An 18,430-nucleotide genomic window follows, 5' to 3' on the forward strand; every position below is an offset into this window, starting at 1 on the left:
CCAGCTTTTACCTCGAGTTGATAGTAAAACGTCTTCTATTCCATAAGTAAGTGTTATCCAAGGAGTTTTCAAATATGCGTATGCATTATTTTTCCTTTCTGTACGAAAGAAAATCCGCTGTTTATTCATTAAGTAATATGATAATGAATCATTTTTATCTACATATCGACAAGAACTTGTTAAATAATTGTAGTATTTTATTACATCCACTTGATTTTGCAAACCAATAAATAAACTCAAATTTTTTGATAATATTTCTTTAATATCGTTTGCTGACACTAACATTTGTGTATAATAATTTTCAACAAAACCATAGGTTTGAACATTTTTGTAAAATTCATTTTCAGCTTTATGTGAGGTGAGAAATGTTAAATTTCTCGAATCAAAAATAGGTAAAACTGCCCAATTTTTAGTTTTAATTTTTACCACCACTGGTACATTGTATGAACCTGATAATAGTGGAACGCAGTTAACATTTGTTGTTAATTCAGTTTTACTATTTCCCTTTTGAACAAAATTTACTGTTATAAATTTTTTTGATATTTCAGTGGGACAGAAAAATTGTAGTCTTTCAACAGTTTTTAAAGTTGTTATCGTTAGAGTAAACGATGTGTCTTTTTTAATTATTATTCCAAAGTGATTTTTGTAATAAAAGAATGATTCTCTGCCTATGTGAGTTTTCCATGATTTTTCAAATTTTCTAACATTTGGCTTCACAGTCTTTTCAATTTCCTAAATCATTTATAAACATTATTACACATTTTTTAATTAAAAATTTTTTTAAAATAAAATACATGTTGGACTCTAAGAGAATTTTCTCACAATCTATAGAATATCATTTTACTAGAATTTCGACATAAACAATTTATCAAAGGCAAAAAAAGAAAGGTATTAATTTAATACCGACTTCAGGTACATTTGATTCTATTTTGATACCTAAAATCGGTACTGTTTTAGTAGTTTTTGGTACTGTTTTAGTACTTTTTTTAACAGTATTACAATAATAATTGAATTTTTTTAATGAACCTTTAATTAAAAATATATGAACTTTTTAAATACTGCCGCGTTTTCTAAAAACTTAGGTAACTGCAAAAAAATCGAAAAATGAGTTTCTTATATCGTTGGAATCGTGGAAAAAAGATACACCTGTTAATGCAAATTATTTTTAAAAATTGTTAATATTATTAATAATAATTTTTGCATAAATAATTGAAAATACCGGTAACTGCAAAAATTGATGAGTGATAATTTGAGAAACTTAGGTAACTGCTATAAAAACTTGGGTGTCTTTGGGTGTTGTGACGTATTTTGTAGGTCGTGATTTGAAGAACTTAGGTAACTGCACCAGTGCCTAAGTTTCTCAAAACACGGACCTCATTTTTCGAGCCCTCGTCGCATGGAAAACTTAGGTAACTACAGAGTGCTATCAGAGCACTGTAGTTACCTAAGTTTTCTATGCGACGAGGCCTCGAAAAAGGAGGTCCGTGTTTTGAAGGACCAAGTAACTGCAAAATCTTATACATTTCTTTAAAATTACAATGTTTTTTGTGCAATTAATAATTTATAATGACAATAAATAATGAAATAAAAAACTCTAAATAATAATTTATCAATTATTGAAAAATTAATTATTAATTTTAATAAATAACATAAAAGCATTAATAAATTAAGAAAATGAAGTTCAGTAATATGTTTATTTCATGATTAATATATAATTAATTTAGTTCAATTATTTAAAAAATTAAAATCGTTTTTAATTATTTAAATAAACGTTAATAAAGCAGCGAACTACATTACCTACAATAATTTGACTTTAATATTGTATAATTAAAATAAATTCAATCATATAGTTTAATATTTGTAAAAAATAATAATTATAATGATAACTTTCGCATCTTACTAAATAATTACACTTTATTATTTATTATTTTTTTAAATTTATTTTTATATTATTTTTATTTTATTTTATATTATTATTAAATATATTCTGAGTTAATACATAATATTTGACTCTAATATTGTATAATTAAAATAAATTTAACCATAAAATTAAATATTTGTAAAAAACAATAATTACAGTGACAACTTTCGCAGCTTATTAAATAATTATAGTTTATTATTTAATATATTTTTACTATTTTTTGCCCAGAAAGATGAAAATTCTTATATATTCCCTGCAGTTACCTAAGTTTTCTGTGCGACGAGAGGCCTAATACGGGCGCTCGTAGCACGAGGGACCAAGTAACTACCAGTTACCTAAGTTTCTCGTGCGACGACCCTCGAATCAGCATAACGGTAACTACATTTTTAATAATTTATTGAATGTTTAAACAAATACAACATTTATTTTTACATAATTAAAAAGAATAAATTTAGACGAATCGAAGGAACAAAACGGCATTTAAAAATTTCAATTAGGCTTTGCGGTACATATCAATGAAGTTTAAACAGTTTTTCGCGTTTTTCTTGAAATCTTTCATTCTGCAGTTACCTAAGTTTTTAGAAAACACGGCAGAATACATACCTCTTGATTCCATTTTATTTCCAGTTCTGTGTTAGTAATATTAAAAAGTAGAAAAAAACTAAAAACTGTCAATGTTAACATTTTTTATGTGTTTCCAGTTTAAAGGTTGAGGAATTATGAAAAAAAAGTCTTGGAAATTTTATTTACATTCGCCTCAACAACATAATTAGGATTATTTCAATATCTTATAATTTATATACATAATATTTTTCACGCTATTTTGTGAAATTCCAATTACCTTTGTTTAAATAATTATTAATCGTTCTGCATAAACGTAATAAATTACGTAGAATAGATAATAAAATAACATCGATGTTTTATTATATTCAAAGAATAACACCGCCCAACACGATTTTTCGCACACGAAAAAATCAATGATTTTCAGACACTAGGACCAAAAAAAAGATACCCGTGTCTGGCCGTTTTGCTAGATCAGGTCATTTTTTGCTTTTAGGGGTAAAAACAACCCTTAAATGAAAGATGATAGGAAATCTTGTACAAATTAATAATTTTTTATAAAACCTGGTATCTCGGGGTTTTCCGGGTCGCTGATTACGAATCTGATGTCAGATTTTCAAAATTCAAAATGGCGGATCCAATATGACGGTCGAAATTTATAAAAATTCACCAATTCATTTAAAAGTTGTTACTTAGGGTTTTTTGGGGTCGCTGATAACGAATTCGATGTCGGGTTTTCAAAATTCAAAATGTCGGATCGAATATGGTGGTCGAAATTTATAAATGTTATTAGTTTTTTATAAAACTTCGTATCTCTGGGTTTTTGGGGTCGCTGAGTACGAATCTGATTGTAGATTTTTAAAATTCAATATGGCAGACTCAATATAACGGTTGAAATTTATAAAAATTGTTAATTTTTTTATAAAACTTGGTATCTAAGGGCTTTCGGCGTCTCTAAGTACGAAAGTGATGTCAGATAAGAATAATAAAAACGCCAAATCTAATAAAGGAGAAGATCACAAATCTGAAAAATAATTTGGAAAATTTAAATGTTCGATCAATTTTTTGTTAAAATTTGCAAGCCAACATTTTAAAATTTTTATTTTAAGTGATTTTTAATCTGAAAATTCGTATATTTATTAACTAAGTTTCTATTAGAATTAATAAATTCAAAAGGTTATAATCAAAATTTATTAAACAAATATAATGCAATTAAATAAAATTAATAGAAACATTTCATAACAACTCTTGTATTACGTTTGTATAAATTTTAGAGGCTTATTTTTACGATTCAAAGATTCGACCACCATATTGGATTCGACATTTTGAATTTTGAAAACCCGACATCAAATTTGTATTCAGCAACCCCAAAAACCTTCAAGTTTCAAGTGAATTCGACGAACTTTTATAAATTTCAAACGCCATATTGAATCTGCCATTTTGAATTTTAAAAATTTGACTTCAGATTCGTACTCAGCGACCTCAAAAACTCCTAGATACCAAGTTTTACAAAAAATAATTAATATTTATAAATTTCGACCGCCATATTGGATCCGCCATTTTGAATTTTCAATTCTGACATCATATTCGTTATCAGCGACCCCAAAAACCTGCAAGTAACAGGTTTCAAGTGAATTAGATGAACTTTTATAAATTTCGACCGCCATATTGAATCCGTCATTTTGAATTTTGAAAATCTGACATCAGATTCATAATCAGCGACCCGGAAAACCCCGAGATACCAGGTTTTATAAAAAATTATTAATTTGTACAAGATTTCCTATCACCTTTCATTTAATGGTTGTTTTTTCCCCTAAAAGCCCCTAGTTTCTGAAAATCATTGATTTATTCGTGTGTGAAAAAAAAGTTAAATTTTGTCGGACGGTGTAATAATAAAATCCCTGGATCCATTTTTATTTTAAATGCTTAAAATATTTTCGATTTCGACACTCATATTATATAAACAGTAAAATATAGAAAAATAAATTATATGCATAAATAATTGATACGAATTCAACTATAATTATTGCAACATATATTTATTTAACAAATAATTTTTTACATATGTAAATTCACAGCTTTTTATTAAAATGAAAAATACATACAAATAAGAAAAAAAAGTTTAAAATTTTGATACTGAACATGTCTTAAATTAGCACAAGGTCATTAAATAGTAAATAATGTCAGTTTTATTATTATTATCATTATTATTATTACACTATTAGGTAAAAATAAATTAACCGACAAATTTTATCAATCTGAATGTTAATATAAAGTTCTAAAAAAAATTGTGAAAAATTATAATTACAATAAATTATTCCTTCCATTTGATCGACGAATATTGCTATTCTAAGGAACATTTTCAATCAGGAACAAATTTTGGTTCTGCCATTCAATCCAAGACTTTGGAATATATTCAATCATATTATTAAAACGTAACCTACGAATATAATGTGAAAAATAAATTTGATACAATGCATTGTTGCTTAATTCTATATTATAATTTGAATTAAATTCATCAATTCTTTTAATATCTAAAAAAAGAAATTTAAAATTATTGTCATTAACATCTTTTAAACCAATATTTGTCAGGACAAAAGTATTATTTTCTAAATTATTATATTCCTTTGAATTAAACATTAGACGACTTGGTTCTGCATGGAACATATAAATTTTATCATTAACTTTCAATTTATGTGTTACATTTATAAGCTGTTCATTTTCCTGTGTGCCAAAAAAATCGTAATTAAAAATTAAAGAACCATTTCGTTTTAAACTTATCGAAAAATATAATTCATCCGAAAAATAATCATGAATTGTGCCAAAAAGTTGTTGTATTCCTATTGTCATAGTTTTGAAGTTTATAAATATTTTTAAAAAACGCCTGTCAGAAAAACCGAAAGCATCAAATTCATAATACACTAATGGTAAAAATACACTATTTTGTGTAATTTCATTAACTATCAAATGAATTTTTGTTTCTTGGGAAATAATGTGATAGTTCACATCACTAATATAAAGATTTCCATTTTCTTCTTTGGCTATATAAGAAGAATAAACATCAGAAAGTAATTTAATATTTATTAGTTTTCCAACAATAGTATGACAATTGTTATTCAAATAAAGACAACTATTTGTGATATCAATTGGTGATTCAATTGTAAAAGTAACATTGACATATTTTTTCTTCATTTTTCGTATTAACATTAAAGGTAAAGATTGACGCCAATCTTTTTCTCTACTTCTGGCTGACAATTCTGTTGGCTTTAGATTAAAATCAATAGCAGGCATTACAGGATTAGCAGATAAAAGTCGTAATTCTAAATCAGGATTTACTAAAGGAGTAGTAACATTAAAATTAATTACTTTCTTTAAAAATGGCAATAAATTTATATTGTAAAGATCGAAAAATACTTCTAAAATTAATGGAATTACAACATTCTTGTGTATATGTTCTTTTGAATAGTAACGAATGTTAAATTCTCTAAAAGACTTATCCGTACCATCATAGGCAAATAAATTCAATAAAAATTGGAGTTTTTCTCTTTTACCCCACTGTACAAAAGGAACATTGTTTTGATAAAAAGATATAAAATTTTTCTCATCTGATTTTGAAAATTTAAACCAATAATTCTTGGAAATAAATTTATTTTGATATAAAGCAGAAAAAATATTTGTCCATATTTCAACTGTTGGTCCAAAACCGAAAGCATCATTTGATATGTCATAATAATGGGCAATTTCATGTAATGTAACCCATTTCCGACCACGATTTGATTGTAAAGTATTTTTTATTCCCTCAGAAAATACTATCCAATTCTGATTTGAATATGCTAGTTCACTATTTCTTTCTGTGCGAAAGAAAAACCGTTGCTTGTTTACTAAAAAATATGATAATGAATCATTTGCATCGACATATCGACTAGCACCTGTTAAATAATTGTAATATTTTATAATATCCACTTGATTTTGCAATCCAACAAATAAACTCAAATTTTTTGATAATATTTCTTTAATATCATTTGCTGACACTAACATTTGTGTATAATAATTTTCAACAAAACCATAAGTTTGAATCTTTTTGTAAAATTTATGTTCATGTTTTTGTGAGGTGAGAAAAGTTAAATTTCTCGAATCAAATATAGGTAAAATTGTCCAATTTTTAGTTTTAATTTTTACCACCACTGGTACATTATATGAAACTGATAATAGTGGAACGCAATCAAAATTTGTTGTTAATTCTGTTGTACTATTTCCATTAGAATGAAAATCTACTTCTATGAAGTTTTCTGTTTTTTGAGTAGGACAGAAAAATTTTAATTCTTCAATATCTTTTGAAGTTTCTATCGTTAGTGTAAAAGTTGTATTTTTTTTAATTATTATTCCAAAATGTTTTTTGTATTGATAGAATGGTCCTTCGTACATGTTATATTGCCATGAATTTTTAAATTTTCTAACACTTGGCTTCACAGTCCTTTCAATTTCCTAAATCATTTTGAGAAATTATTACACATTTTTTAATTAAATTATCTATAATTATATTGAGACTTGCTTTCATGATTAAAAATTGGACAAGTGCGAATTGCACTCGCACTAATTCGAGAGTTCCGTACACCGACAATAATAAACTCTTTTTTCGGACAAAAAAGATTTTTTGTCGGTACATCGAAGGTGTACGGAACCCTAAAAACAAATTTTTTTTAACAAGCCGTTTACAAGATGTGAATTTTTTAAAATTTTAATGAATTTTTATTTTTGAATGCTCATAACATTTTTAATTTGGCGAAGAATTTTAAAAAGATACTTTAAAAAATAATAGAATTTCAAAAGATCTAAAATCCAGATTTTTAGAATTAATCAAATTTCAGGTGATTTTGCATTGAAAAATGTATATTTGAATAGTTTACAGTGCGCCAGAAGAAGGTTTAAATAAAAATGAATTGGCACTTAAAAATTCTTTTTGATTATGGTTCTAAGATGAATAAAAAACTTTTCTCAATAGGTTTTAAAATCAGCTTACGTGCCCAATTTAAAACAAATTGAGTTTTAAATATTTAAAAATAGTATTTTATGAGGAACGAGAATTTATTTAATGTATACTTATATGCGTATAGATAATGGATGTTTTAGATTTGGGTTCATATAAATTTATTAACAATGAAGTTATTTTCTAGTTTCGTTTTTATATTCATGGATTAAGAGTGTCGAACGGTATCTGAAATTCTTTGGCAAGAAGAGAGCTTTAATTATCGCTCTGAACGTGAAATAGTATTAATTTTAAAATACTTTTTTCTCGAAACACGAACACTTTTAACAAAATCAGCCAAAATTCTCATCTTATAAATTTCCTAAATCCAAAAGATGGTACGAATCCATAGAAAAATATGGTTGCAAAACAAAAGGTAGAAAAGTAATCTAATAACAGTTGCGACTTTGTGCGACCTGCATGCTGCTGCCATCTAACGGCGGCAGGAGGTAATGTACCTGTCATTATATTACTTTTCGTTTTGCAATCGTGTTTTTGTATGGATTCGTATAATCTTTAGGATTTAGGAAATTTATATAAGACAAGAATCTCTAGCTGCTTTTGTAAAAAGTGTCCGTCTTTCGAGAAGAAAGTATATTTTAAAATCAATGTTTATCATTTTCACGTTTAGTGCCGTTTTAATAGAGCGATATTTAAAGGTCTCTTCTTGCCAAAAAATTTCAGAGACCATTCGACTCTCTTAAATAAATTTTGTCACTCTTAAAATCGTTCTTTTAACATTATAATTTAATTTTTTAAAATTGGACACAAACACTACAGCAATATAATTATTTATATGTAAAATTGAAAATAAGTAATTATTTTATCATTTATTACAGTATTTATTAGATTAAATAAATTCTGATTCCCCATAAAACACTGTTTTTATATAAAAACTCAATTTTATTTAAATCGGGCACTTAAACTGATTTTAAAAACTATTCAGAAATGTTTGTTATTCATCTAAGAATCATAATCAAAAAGAATTTTTAAATGCCAATTCATTTTTATTTAAACCACCTTCTTGCGCACCTTGGGGGACTTGTTTCAAAATTATATAGGTAATAATTGAATTTAAGAGAATTTTTAATTGAAAAATGTTTTAAATAATTGAATTTTATGAAGAATTTCATTAAAATTATTGAAGTTAATTTATTTTACAAACACTATTTAGATTCAAATTTTTTTTTTACTGTGAATTGGTTTTAATCTAAAATAAAGCAGTAAAATTGTTCAAAATAAATACAAAACAAATTTTATACTTTTAACTTAGCAGAGATTTCACATTATTTTTATTATTTGCATAATAATAATGTTCTTTTTTTAATCTTTTTTATTTACTAATTTTAATATTTTTCGCATAAAAAAATAATACAATAAATAATAACAGTTAGGACATTAAAATAAATTTTTTTTTTATCAAAAATTTTAAAGCAGTAAAAACTGTACGAAATGGTGTTATGAAATATTGAGAAAATAATTTGATATTAATTTATTTGTAATTTATTTATTACAATCATCCATTAGTTACATTTCCATTTTTACCTTTCTTATTGATAAAAAATATTAGCTTTTTAAATGAAAATAACAAAAAAATAATTAAATAAAAAAATTGATCAATTTTGTCAAATAAATTAATTTAATTACTAATAACATAGAAAAAAGTACTATATCTATAATTTTTTGCCCTGATTTTTCAAGAAGTTCATGTAAAATATTAAAAATAAAACTTTAAAAATTCATGCATTTTTAAATAAGTGTTTTGAGAATTCAAAAATAATAAAACAATTAAAATTCTAAAAATTATGAAAAATTTATTATATCTCGTAAATATGGTTTGATGAGAAATTTGAAAAAAAAATCATGAAAGCTATTCTCAATTAGTAATAAAGGAAAAATAAAAATCGTAAATGTAAATGTAACCAAATAAGAAAAATTACTTTTTTTTACTATAGAAAATTAAAATTTATTCTGAGTAGTGTATTTAAAAAATTTATAATACATACAATATAATATTTAAAAAACTAATATCAAACACTGAGAAAAATGATCTATTAAACATTAAACTTTTTTCCTTTTAAATCAAGTCCTTTAATGGTTAAAAGAATTAATTTTATTATAAAAGGCATCTTTTAAATTTAAAAATGTTGGTCGTTTGTTGACAAAACAAAAAGAGTTTGACGAATAAAAGATTTCTTTTGTTTTTCTAATAAATTCCTTTTATGACATAAAAAAATAATAATTTAAAATAAAAATAAATTAAAAAAAAATATTTTATTAGTATTAATTTATATTACAATTATGCATTTACAATAAATTACTTTCATTAATTTTAATTTGTTTTAATTTTTAACAATCAAAGTACTATTTTTAAAAATAAAATTGTTTATTCCTTTACTGTTTTTATTACAGAAAATGGTATTACTTTCAATGTTTTAAAACTAATGACCATCGATGATTTTATAAAACATAACCTTAATATTTCCATGGGTTCAAAAATTTTAATCCAAAAATTTTTCAAAATTGAAAGTGAAAAGGAAAATAATTTCCGTGAATTGAATTTGTAAAATTAAACCAATCAAAAAGGACATTTTTACTATTTTATCATTTTTTATCTTTATAAATTTTATTTACTTTAAATTGAAAATTTTCAAATTTAATTTTATAATTGATCTCTCAAAACTATGAAAAAAAGGTATAAAAAAAATTAATATAAAATAATAGAAATTATGAAAATTTTCCGAGTTTTATGTAAAAAGCTATTAACTTATTAATAATAATAAATATAAATAATTTCATTTCATTTTATTTAAAATTAATAAATGACAGTAATTCTTTAATTATTAACAATACTAATAAATAAAAAATAAATAAACTATATTTATTTTTATTTCTTTAAAAATATTTCCTTTAAATAGTAAACTAAATTCTTTTAATAATTAAAGGATACACTTTAAAAGACTTTCCTTTTGTCCTAAAAGGAAATCCTTTCAAATAAATATTGAAAGGAAAATTCGCTTATGATAAAAGGATTCTTTTAAACTTAAATAGATTGTTTTCTCAGTGAAGGCAAAATGACTAGAATAATTTAATTATTTTAATGAACTTTTGTAAAAATATTCCAATTTTTTAAATATATACCTCTTTATTCCAGTTTATAGTCCGCTTTGTGTTAGCAATATAAAAAAGTAGGAAAAAACTAAAAATTTTGAATATTAACATTTTGTATGTGTATCCAGTTTGAAGGTTGGTGAATTATGAAATGAAAACTAAATTTTTTTTATTTTCGCTCCAAACAATACAGATATGATAACAAATTATAGTCACACGTCGAAGAGAGAGAAAATAGACAGCGTTACTACTAGTGTCACTCTCCTCTCTCAACACACACTTATCTATCGGTGATATATACCTATCGACGAATGTTGCTTCTAAGAAACATTTTTTCAATAAGGAACAAATTTTTTCTTTGCCATTAAAGCCAAGACTTTGGAATGTATTCTTCCATGTTATTTAAATGCAACATACGAATATAATGTGCTAAATAAATTTTATACAATGCATTATTGCTTAAGTCTATATTATAATTTGAATTAAATTTATCAATTCTTTTAATATCCGAAGAAATAAATTGAAAATCATTGTGTTTAACATCTTTTAGACCTACATTTGTCAGAACAAAAGTATTATGTGTTAATTTATTATAAACCATTGAATTAAACATTAGACGACTTGGTTCTGCATGGTAAACATGAATTTTGTCATTGGCTATAAATTTATGTGCTACATTTATAAGCTGTTCATTTTTCTGGGTGCCATTTAATTTGTAATCAAAAATAAGACAACCATTTCGTTCTAAACTTATCGAAAAATATAATTCCTGTAGAAAATAATTATGAATTGTGCCAGAAAGTTGTTTTATTCCTATTGTCATAGTTTTAAAGTTTATAAATATGTTTAAAAAACGCCAGTCAGCAATACCTAGGGCATGAAATTCATAATACACTAATGGTAAAAATATACTATTTTGTGTAATTTCATTAACTATCAAACGAATTTTTGTTTCTTGGGAAATAATGTGATAGTCCACATCACTAATATAAAGTGTTCCATTTGTTTCTTTTGCTATAAAAATAGAATAAACATCAGACTGTAATTTAATATTCATTTGTTTTTCAGTAATATTGTGACAATTGTTATTCAAATAAAGGCAAAAATTTCTTGGATCAATTGATGTTTCAATGATAAAAGTAACATCAACATATTTTTTCTTCATTTTTCGCATTAACATTAAAGGTAAAGATTGCCGCCAATCTTTTTCTCTACTTCTGATTTTTAAATCTGTTGCCTTTTGATTAAAATCAATAGCAGGCATTACAGGATGTGCGGATAAAAGTCGTACTTCTAAATATGGACTTACTAAAGGTACTGTAACATTAAAATTGATCACTTTTTTCAAAAATGGCAATAAATTTATATTGTAAAGATCGAAAAATACTTCTAAAATTAATGGAATTACAACATTCTTGTGTATATGTTCTTTTGAATAGTAACGAATGTTAAATTCTCTAAAAGACTTATCCGTACCATCGTAGGCAAATAAATTCAATAAAAATTGTAGTTTTTCTCTATGACCCCACTCTTCAAAAGGAACATTGTTTTGATAAAATGATATAAATTTTTTCTTATATGGTTCTGAAAATTTAACCCAATAATCCTTGAAGTTACATTTATTTTCATATAAAGCAGAAAAAATATTTGTCCATATTTCAACTGTTGGTCCAAAACCAACAGTACTAAGCGACATGTCATAATAGTGCGCAATTTCGTGTAATAAAATCCAGCTTTTACCTCGAGTTGATAGTAAAACGTCTTCTAATCCATAAGTAAGTGTTATCCAAGGAGTTTTTAAATATGCGTATGCATTATTTTTCCTTTCTGTACGAAAGAAAATCCGCTGTTTATTCATTAAATAATATGATAATGAATCATTTTTATCTACATATCGACTAGAACTTGTTAAATAATTGTAGTATTTTATTACATCCACTTGATTTTGCAAACCAATAAATAAACTCAATTTTTGTGATAAGATTTCCTTAATATCATTTGTTGATACTAACATTTGTGTATAATAATTTTCAACAAAACCATAGGTTTGAACATTTTTGTAAAATTCATTTTCAGCTTTATGTGAGGTGAGAAATGTTAAATTTCTCGAATCAAAAATAGGTAAAACTGTCCAATTTTTAGTTTTAATTTTTACCACCACTGGTACATTGTATGAAACTGATAATAGTGGAACGCAGTCAACATTTGTTGTTAATTCAGTTGTACTATTTCCCTTTTCAACAAAATTTACTGTTATGAATTCTTTTGATATTTCAGTGGGACAGAAAAATTTTAATCTTTCAACAATTTTTAAAGTTGTTATCGTTAGAGTAAACGATGTGTCTTTTTTAATTATTATTCCAAAGTGATTTTTGTAATAAAAGAATGATTCTCTGCCTATGTGAGTTTTCCATGATTTTTCAAATTTTCTAACATTTGGCTTCACAGTCTTTTCAATTTCCTAAATCATTTATAAACATTATTACACATTTTTTAATTAAAAATTTTTTTAAAATAAAATACATGTTGGACTCTAAGAGAATTTTCTCACAATCTATAGAATATCATTTTACTAGAATTTCGACATAAACAATTTATCAAAGGCAAAAAAAGAAAGGTATTAATTTAATACCGACTTCAGGTACATTTGATTCTATTTTGATACCTAAAATCGGTACTGTTTTAGTACTTTTTTTTAAACAGTATTACAATAATAATTAAATTTTTTAAAGAACCTTTAATTAAAAATATATGAACTTTTTAAATACATACCTCTTGATTCCATTTTATTTCCAGTTCTGTGTTAGCAATATAAAAAAGTTGAATAAAACTAAAAATTGTCAATGTTAACATTTTTTATGTGTTTCCAGTTTAAAGGTTGAGGAATTATGGAAAAAAAAGTCTTGGAAATTTTATTTACATTCGCCCCAACAACGTAATTAGGATTATTTCAATATCTTATAATTTATATAGATAATATTTTCCACGCTATTTTGTGAAATTCCAATTATTAATCGTTCTGCATAAACGCAATAAATTACGTAGAATAGATAATAAAATAACATCGATGTTTTATTATATTCAAATAATAACACCGTCCGATTATAATTAACACCGTCTGATTTTCAGAAACTAGGACCAAAAAAAAGATACCCGTGTCTGGCCGTTTTGCTAGATCAGGTCATTTTTTACTTTTAGGGGTAAAAACAACCCTTAAATGAAAGATGATAGGAAGTCTTGTACAAATTAATAATTTTTTATGAAACCTGGTATCTCGGGGTTTTCCGGGTCGCTGATTACGAATCTAATGTCAGATTTTCAAAATTCAAAATGGCGGATCCAATATGACGGTCGAAATCTATAAAAATTCACCAATTCATTTGAAAGTTGTTACTTAGGGGTTTTTGGGGTCGCTGATAACGAATTCGATGTCGGGTTTTCAAAATTTAAAATGGCGGATCGAATATGGTGGTCGAAATTTATAAATGTTATTAGTTTTTTATAAAACTTCGTATCTCTGGGTTTTTGGGGTCGCTGAGTACGAATCTGATTGTAGATTTTTAAAATTCAATATGGCAGACTCAATATGACGGTTAAAATTTATAAAAATTGTTAATTTTTTATAAAACTTGGTATCTAAGGGCTTTCGGCGTTTCTAAGTACGAAAGTGATGTCAGATAAGAATAATAAAAACTCCAAATCTAATAAAGGTGAAAATCACAAATCTGAAAAAATAATTTGGAAAATTTAAATGTTCGATCAATTTTTTGTTAAGATTTGCAAGCCAACATTTTAAAATTTTTATTTTAAGTGATTTTTAATCTGAAAATTTGTATATTTATTAACTAAGTTTCTATTAGAATTAATAAATTCAAAAAGTTATAATCAAAATTTATTAAACAAATATAATGCAATAAAATAAAATTAATAGAAACATTTCATAACAACTCTTGTATTACGGTTGTGTAAATTTTAGACGCTCATTTTTACGATTTAAAGATTCGACCACCATATTGGATTCGCCATTTTGAATTTTGAAAACCCGACATCAAATTTGTAATCAGCAACCCCAAAAACCTTCAAGTAACAAGTTAATTCGACGAACTTTTATAAATTTCAAACGCCATATTGAATCTGCCATTTTGAATTTTAAAAATTTGACTTCAGATTCGTACTCAGCGACCTCAAAAACTCCTAGATACCAAGTTTTACAAAAAATAATTAATATTTATAAATTTCGACCGCCATATTGGATCCGCCATTTTGAATTTTCAATTCTGACATCATATTCGTTATCAGCGACCCCAAAAACCTGCAAGTAACAGGTTTCAAGTGAATTAGATGAACTTTTATAAATTTCGACCGCCATATTGAATCCGTCATTTTGAATTTTGAAAATCTGACATCAGATTCATAATCAGCGACCCGGAAAACCCCGAGATACCAGGTTTTATAAAAAATTATTAATTTGTACAAGATTTCCTATCACCTTTCATTTAATGGTTGTTTTTTCCCCTAAAAGCCCCTAGTTTCTGAAAATCATTGATTTATTCGTGTGTGAAAAAAAAGTTGAATTTTGTCGGACGGTGTAATAATAAAATCCCTGGATCCATTTTTATTTTAAATGCTTAAAATATTTTCGATTTCGACACTCATATTATATAAACAGTAAAATATAGAAAAATAAATTATATGCATAAATAATTGATACGAATTCAACTATAATTATTGCAACATATATTTATTTAACAAATAATTTTTTACATATGTAAATTCACAGCTTTTTATTAAAATGAAAAATACATACAAATAAGAAAAAAAAGGTTTAAAATTTTAATACTGAAGATATCTTAAATTAGTACAAGGTCATTAAATAGTAAATAATGTCAGTTTTATTATTATTATCATTATTATTATTACACTATTAGGTAAAAATATATTAACCGACAAATTTTATCAATCTGAATGTTAATATAAAGTTCTAAAAAAAATTGTGAAAAATTATAATTACAATAAATTATTCCTTCCATTTGATCGTCGAATATTACTTCTAAGGAACATTTTCAATCAGGAACAAATTTTGGTTCTGCCATTCAATCCAAGACTTTGGAATATACTCAATCATATTATTAAAACGTAACCTACGAATATAATGTGAAAAATAAATTTGATACAATGCATTGTTGCTTAATTCTATATTATAATTTGAATTAAATTCATCAATTCTTTTAATATCTAAAAAAAGAAATTTAAAATTATTGTCATTAACATCTTTTAAACCAATATTTGTCAGGACAAAAGTATTATTTTTTAAATTATTATATTCCTTTGAATTAAACATTAGACGAATGAATTCTGAATGATAAATATGAATTTTATCATTGGCTATAAATTTATGTGCTACATTTATAAGCTGTTCATTTTCTTGGGTGCCTTTTAATTTGTAATCAAAAATTAAAGAACCATTTCGTTCTAAACTTATCGAAAAAAATAATTCCGTTCCATAATAATGGTGAATTATGCCAAAAAGTTGTTGTATTTGTATTGTCATAGTTTTAAAGTTTATGAAAATTTTTAAAAAACGCCTCGTAGCAATACTTAGGGCATCAAATTCATAATATACTAAGGGTAAAAATATTTCACTTTTTGTAATTTCATTAACAATCAAATGAATTTTTGTTTCTTGCGAAATAATGTGATAGTCCACATCACTAATATAAAGTGTTCCATTTGTTTCTTTCGCTATAAAAATAGAATAAACATCAGACTGTAATTTAATATTCATTAGTTTTTCAGTAATATTGTGACAATTGTTATTCAAATAAAGACAAAAATTTCTTGGATCAATTGATGATTCAATGGTAAATGTAACATTGACATATTTTTTCTTCATTTTTCGCATCAACATTAAAGGTAAATTTTGTCTCCAATCTGATTCCCTACTCTTGGCTTTTAAATCTGTTGGATTTAAATTAAAATCAATAGTAGGCATTACAGGATGTGCGGATAAAAGTCGTACTTCTAAATATGGACTTACTAAAAGTAAAGAGACAGGAAAAATGATAACTTTCTTTAAAAATGGCAATAAATTTATGTTGTATAGATCGAGAAATACTTCTAAAATTAATGGAATTATATTAAACTTATAAATATTTTCTTTTGAATAGTATCGAATGTTAAATTCTCTAAAAGATTTATCAGTACCATCGTAAGCAAATAAATTCATTAAAAAATGTAATTTTTCTCTATATTCCCACTCTTGAAATGGAACATTATTTTGATAAATTGATAAAAATTTTGTTTTATCTGATTCTGAAAATTTAATCCAATAATCATTGGAGTAAAATTTATTTTGATATAAGGCAGAAAAAATATTTGTCCATACATCAATAGTTCCCCCGAAACCAAGTGTATCTTCCGTTATGTCATAATAATGTGCAATTTCGTGTAATAAAGTCCATCTTCCGGCTCGTGTTTGATGTAAAGCATCTTCTAATCCATAAGTAAATGTTATCCAAGGAGTATCCAAATATGCAAGTGCACTATTATTCATTTCTGTGCGAATAAAAAATTTGTGCTTATTAAGTAAACAAAATGATAATGAATCATTTTTATTTACATATCTACTGGAAGCTGTTAAATAATTATAGTATTTTATTACATCCACTTGATTTTGCAATGCAATAAATAAACTCAAATTTTTTGATAATATTTCTTTAATATCGTTTGCTGACACTAACATTTGTGCATAATAATTTTCAACAAAACCATAGGTTTGAACATTTTTGTAAAATTCATTTTCAGCTTTGTGTGAAGTGAGAAATGTTAAATTTCTCGAATCAAAAATAGGTAAAACTGCCCAATTTTTAGTTTTAATTTTTACCACCACTGGTACATTGTATGACACTGATAATAATGGAACACAATCAACATTTGTTGTTAAAACTCTTGTTCTATTTCCGGTCTTTATAAATCTTAGTCTGATATATTCTTCTGATATTTCAGTAGGACAGTAAAATTTTAAACCTTGAAAAATATGTGAAGTTTCTGTCGTTAGAGTAAAAGTTTTATCTTTTTTAATTATTATTCCAAAGTGATTTTTATTGTGATAGAAATATTTTTCGCCTATATAATGTTCCCATGATTTTTCAAATTTTCTAACACTTGGCTTCACAGTCCTTTCAATTTCCTAAATCATTTATAGAAATTATTACATATCTTTTTTTCATACAGTATTTTGTTTTAAAAATTTTAACATCAAAGGCAAAATTACTATAATAATTTAGTTTTTTTTTAATGAACCTTTAATTAAAAATATACGAATTTTTTAAATACATATCTCTTGATTCCATTTTATTTTCACTTCTGTGTTAGCAATACAAAAAAGTAAAAAAAAACTTAAAACTGTCAATAATAACATTTTTTTTACGTGTATCCAGTTTAAAGGTTAACGAATTATAAAAAAAAGTCTTGGAAATTTTATTTACATTTACCCCAAGAACATATTTATGATTATTTTAATATCTTCTAATTAATATACATAATATTTTTTACACTAATTGGTAAAATTCTAATTATCTCTGTTCTGATAATTATTAATCTTTCTGAATAAACGTTAAAAATTACGCAAAACAGATAAAGTAACATGTATATTTTTATGCATTTAATCATAATACAAATTTTATTGACTTAATCGATTATCGTTTTTGGTGATGAAAACTTCTTTTAATTTGTGAATCTATATAAACAGTACCTATAATTGCTGCAATACATATTTATTTAAAAAATAATTAGTAACATTAATTATATTG

General features: G+C 24.9%; 1 protein-coding gene and 1 long non-coding RNA gene across 2 annotated transcripts; one reads left to right on the forward strand and one right to left on the reverse strand.

Annotated features, from left to right (window-relative positions):
* Window positions 1-4,500: 4,500 nt before the first annotated feature.
* On the reverse strand, window positions 4,501-10,816 carry LOC127286551 (uncharacterized). Its single transcript, XM_051313024.1, has 2 exons — window positions 10,650-10,816; window positions 4,501-6,967 (listed from the first exon to the last, which is right to left on the reverse strand). The coding sequence occupies exons 1-2, from the start codon at window positions 10,728-10,730 to the stop codon at window positions 4,832-4,834; spliced, it is 2,217 nt and encodes a 738-aa protein (XP_051168981.1). The 5' UTR covers window positions 10,731-10,816; the 3' UTR covers window positions 4,501-4,831.
* Window positions 10,817-10,963: 147 nt separating this feature from the next.
* LOC127286553 (uncharacterized) lies at window positions 10,964-13,726 on the forward strand. The gene is made up of 3 exons (XR_007843756.1): window positions 10,964-11,253; window positions 11,688-11,933; window positions 13,490-13,726. It is a non-coding gene; the product is annotated as an uncharacterized LOC127286553 (long non-coding RNA).
* Window positions 13,727-18,430: the final 4,704 nt, after the last annotated feature.

This window comes from Leptopilina boulardi, unplaced genomic scaffold (genome assembly GCF_019393585.1).
Source record: "Leptopilina boulardi isolate dan_hultmark-lab unplaced genomic scaffold, ZJU_Lbou_2.1 LbouV2_362, whole genome shotgun sequence".
In the NCBI taxonomy this organism is placed as follows: domain Eukaryota; kingdom Metazoa; phylum Arthropoda; class Insecta; order Hymenoptera; family Figitidae; genus Leptopilina; species Leptopilina boulardi.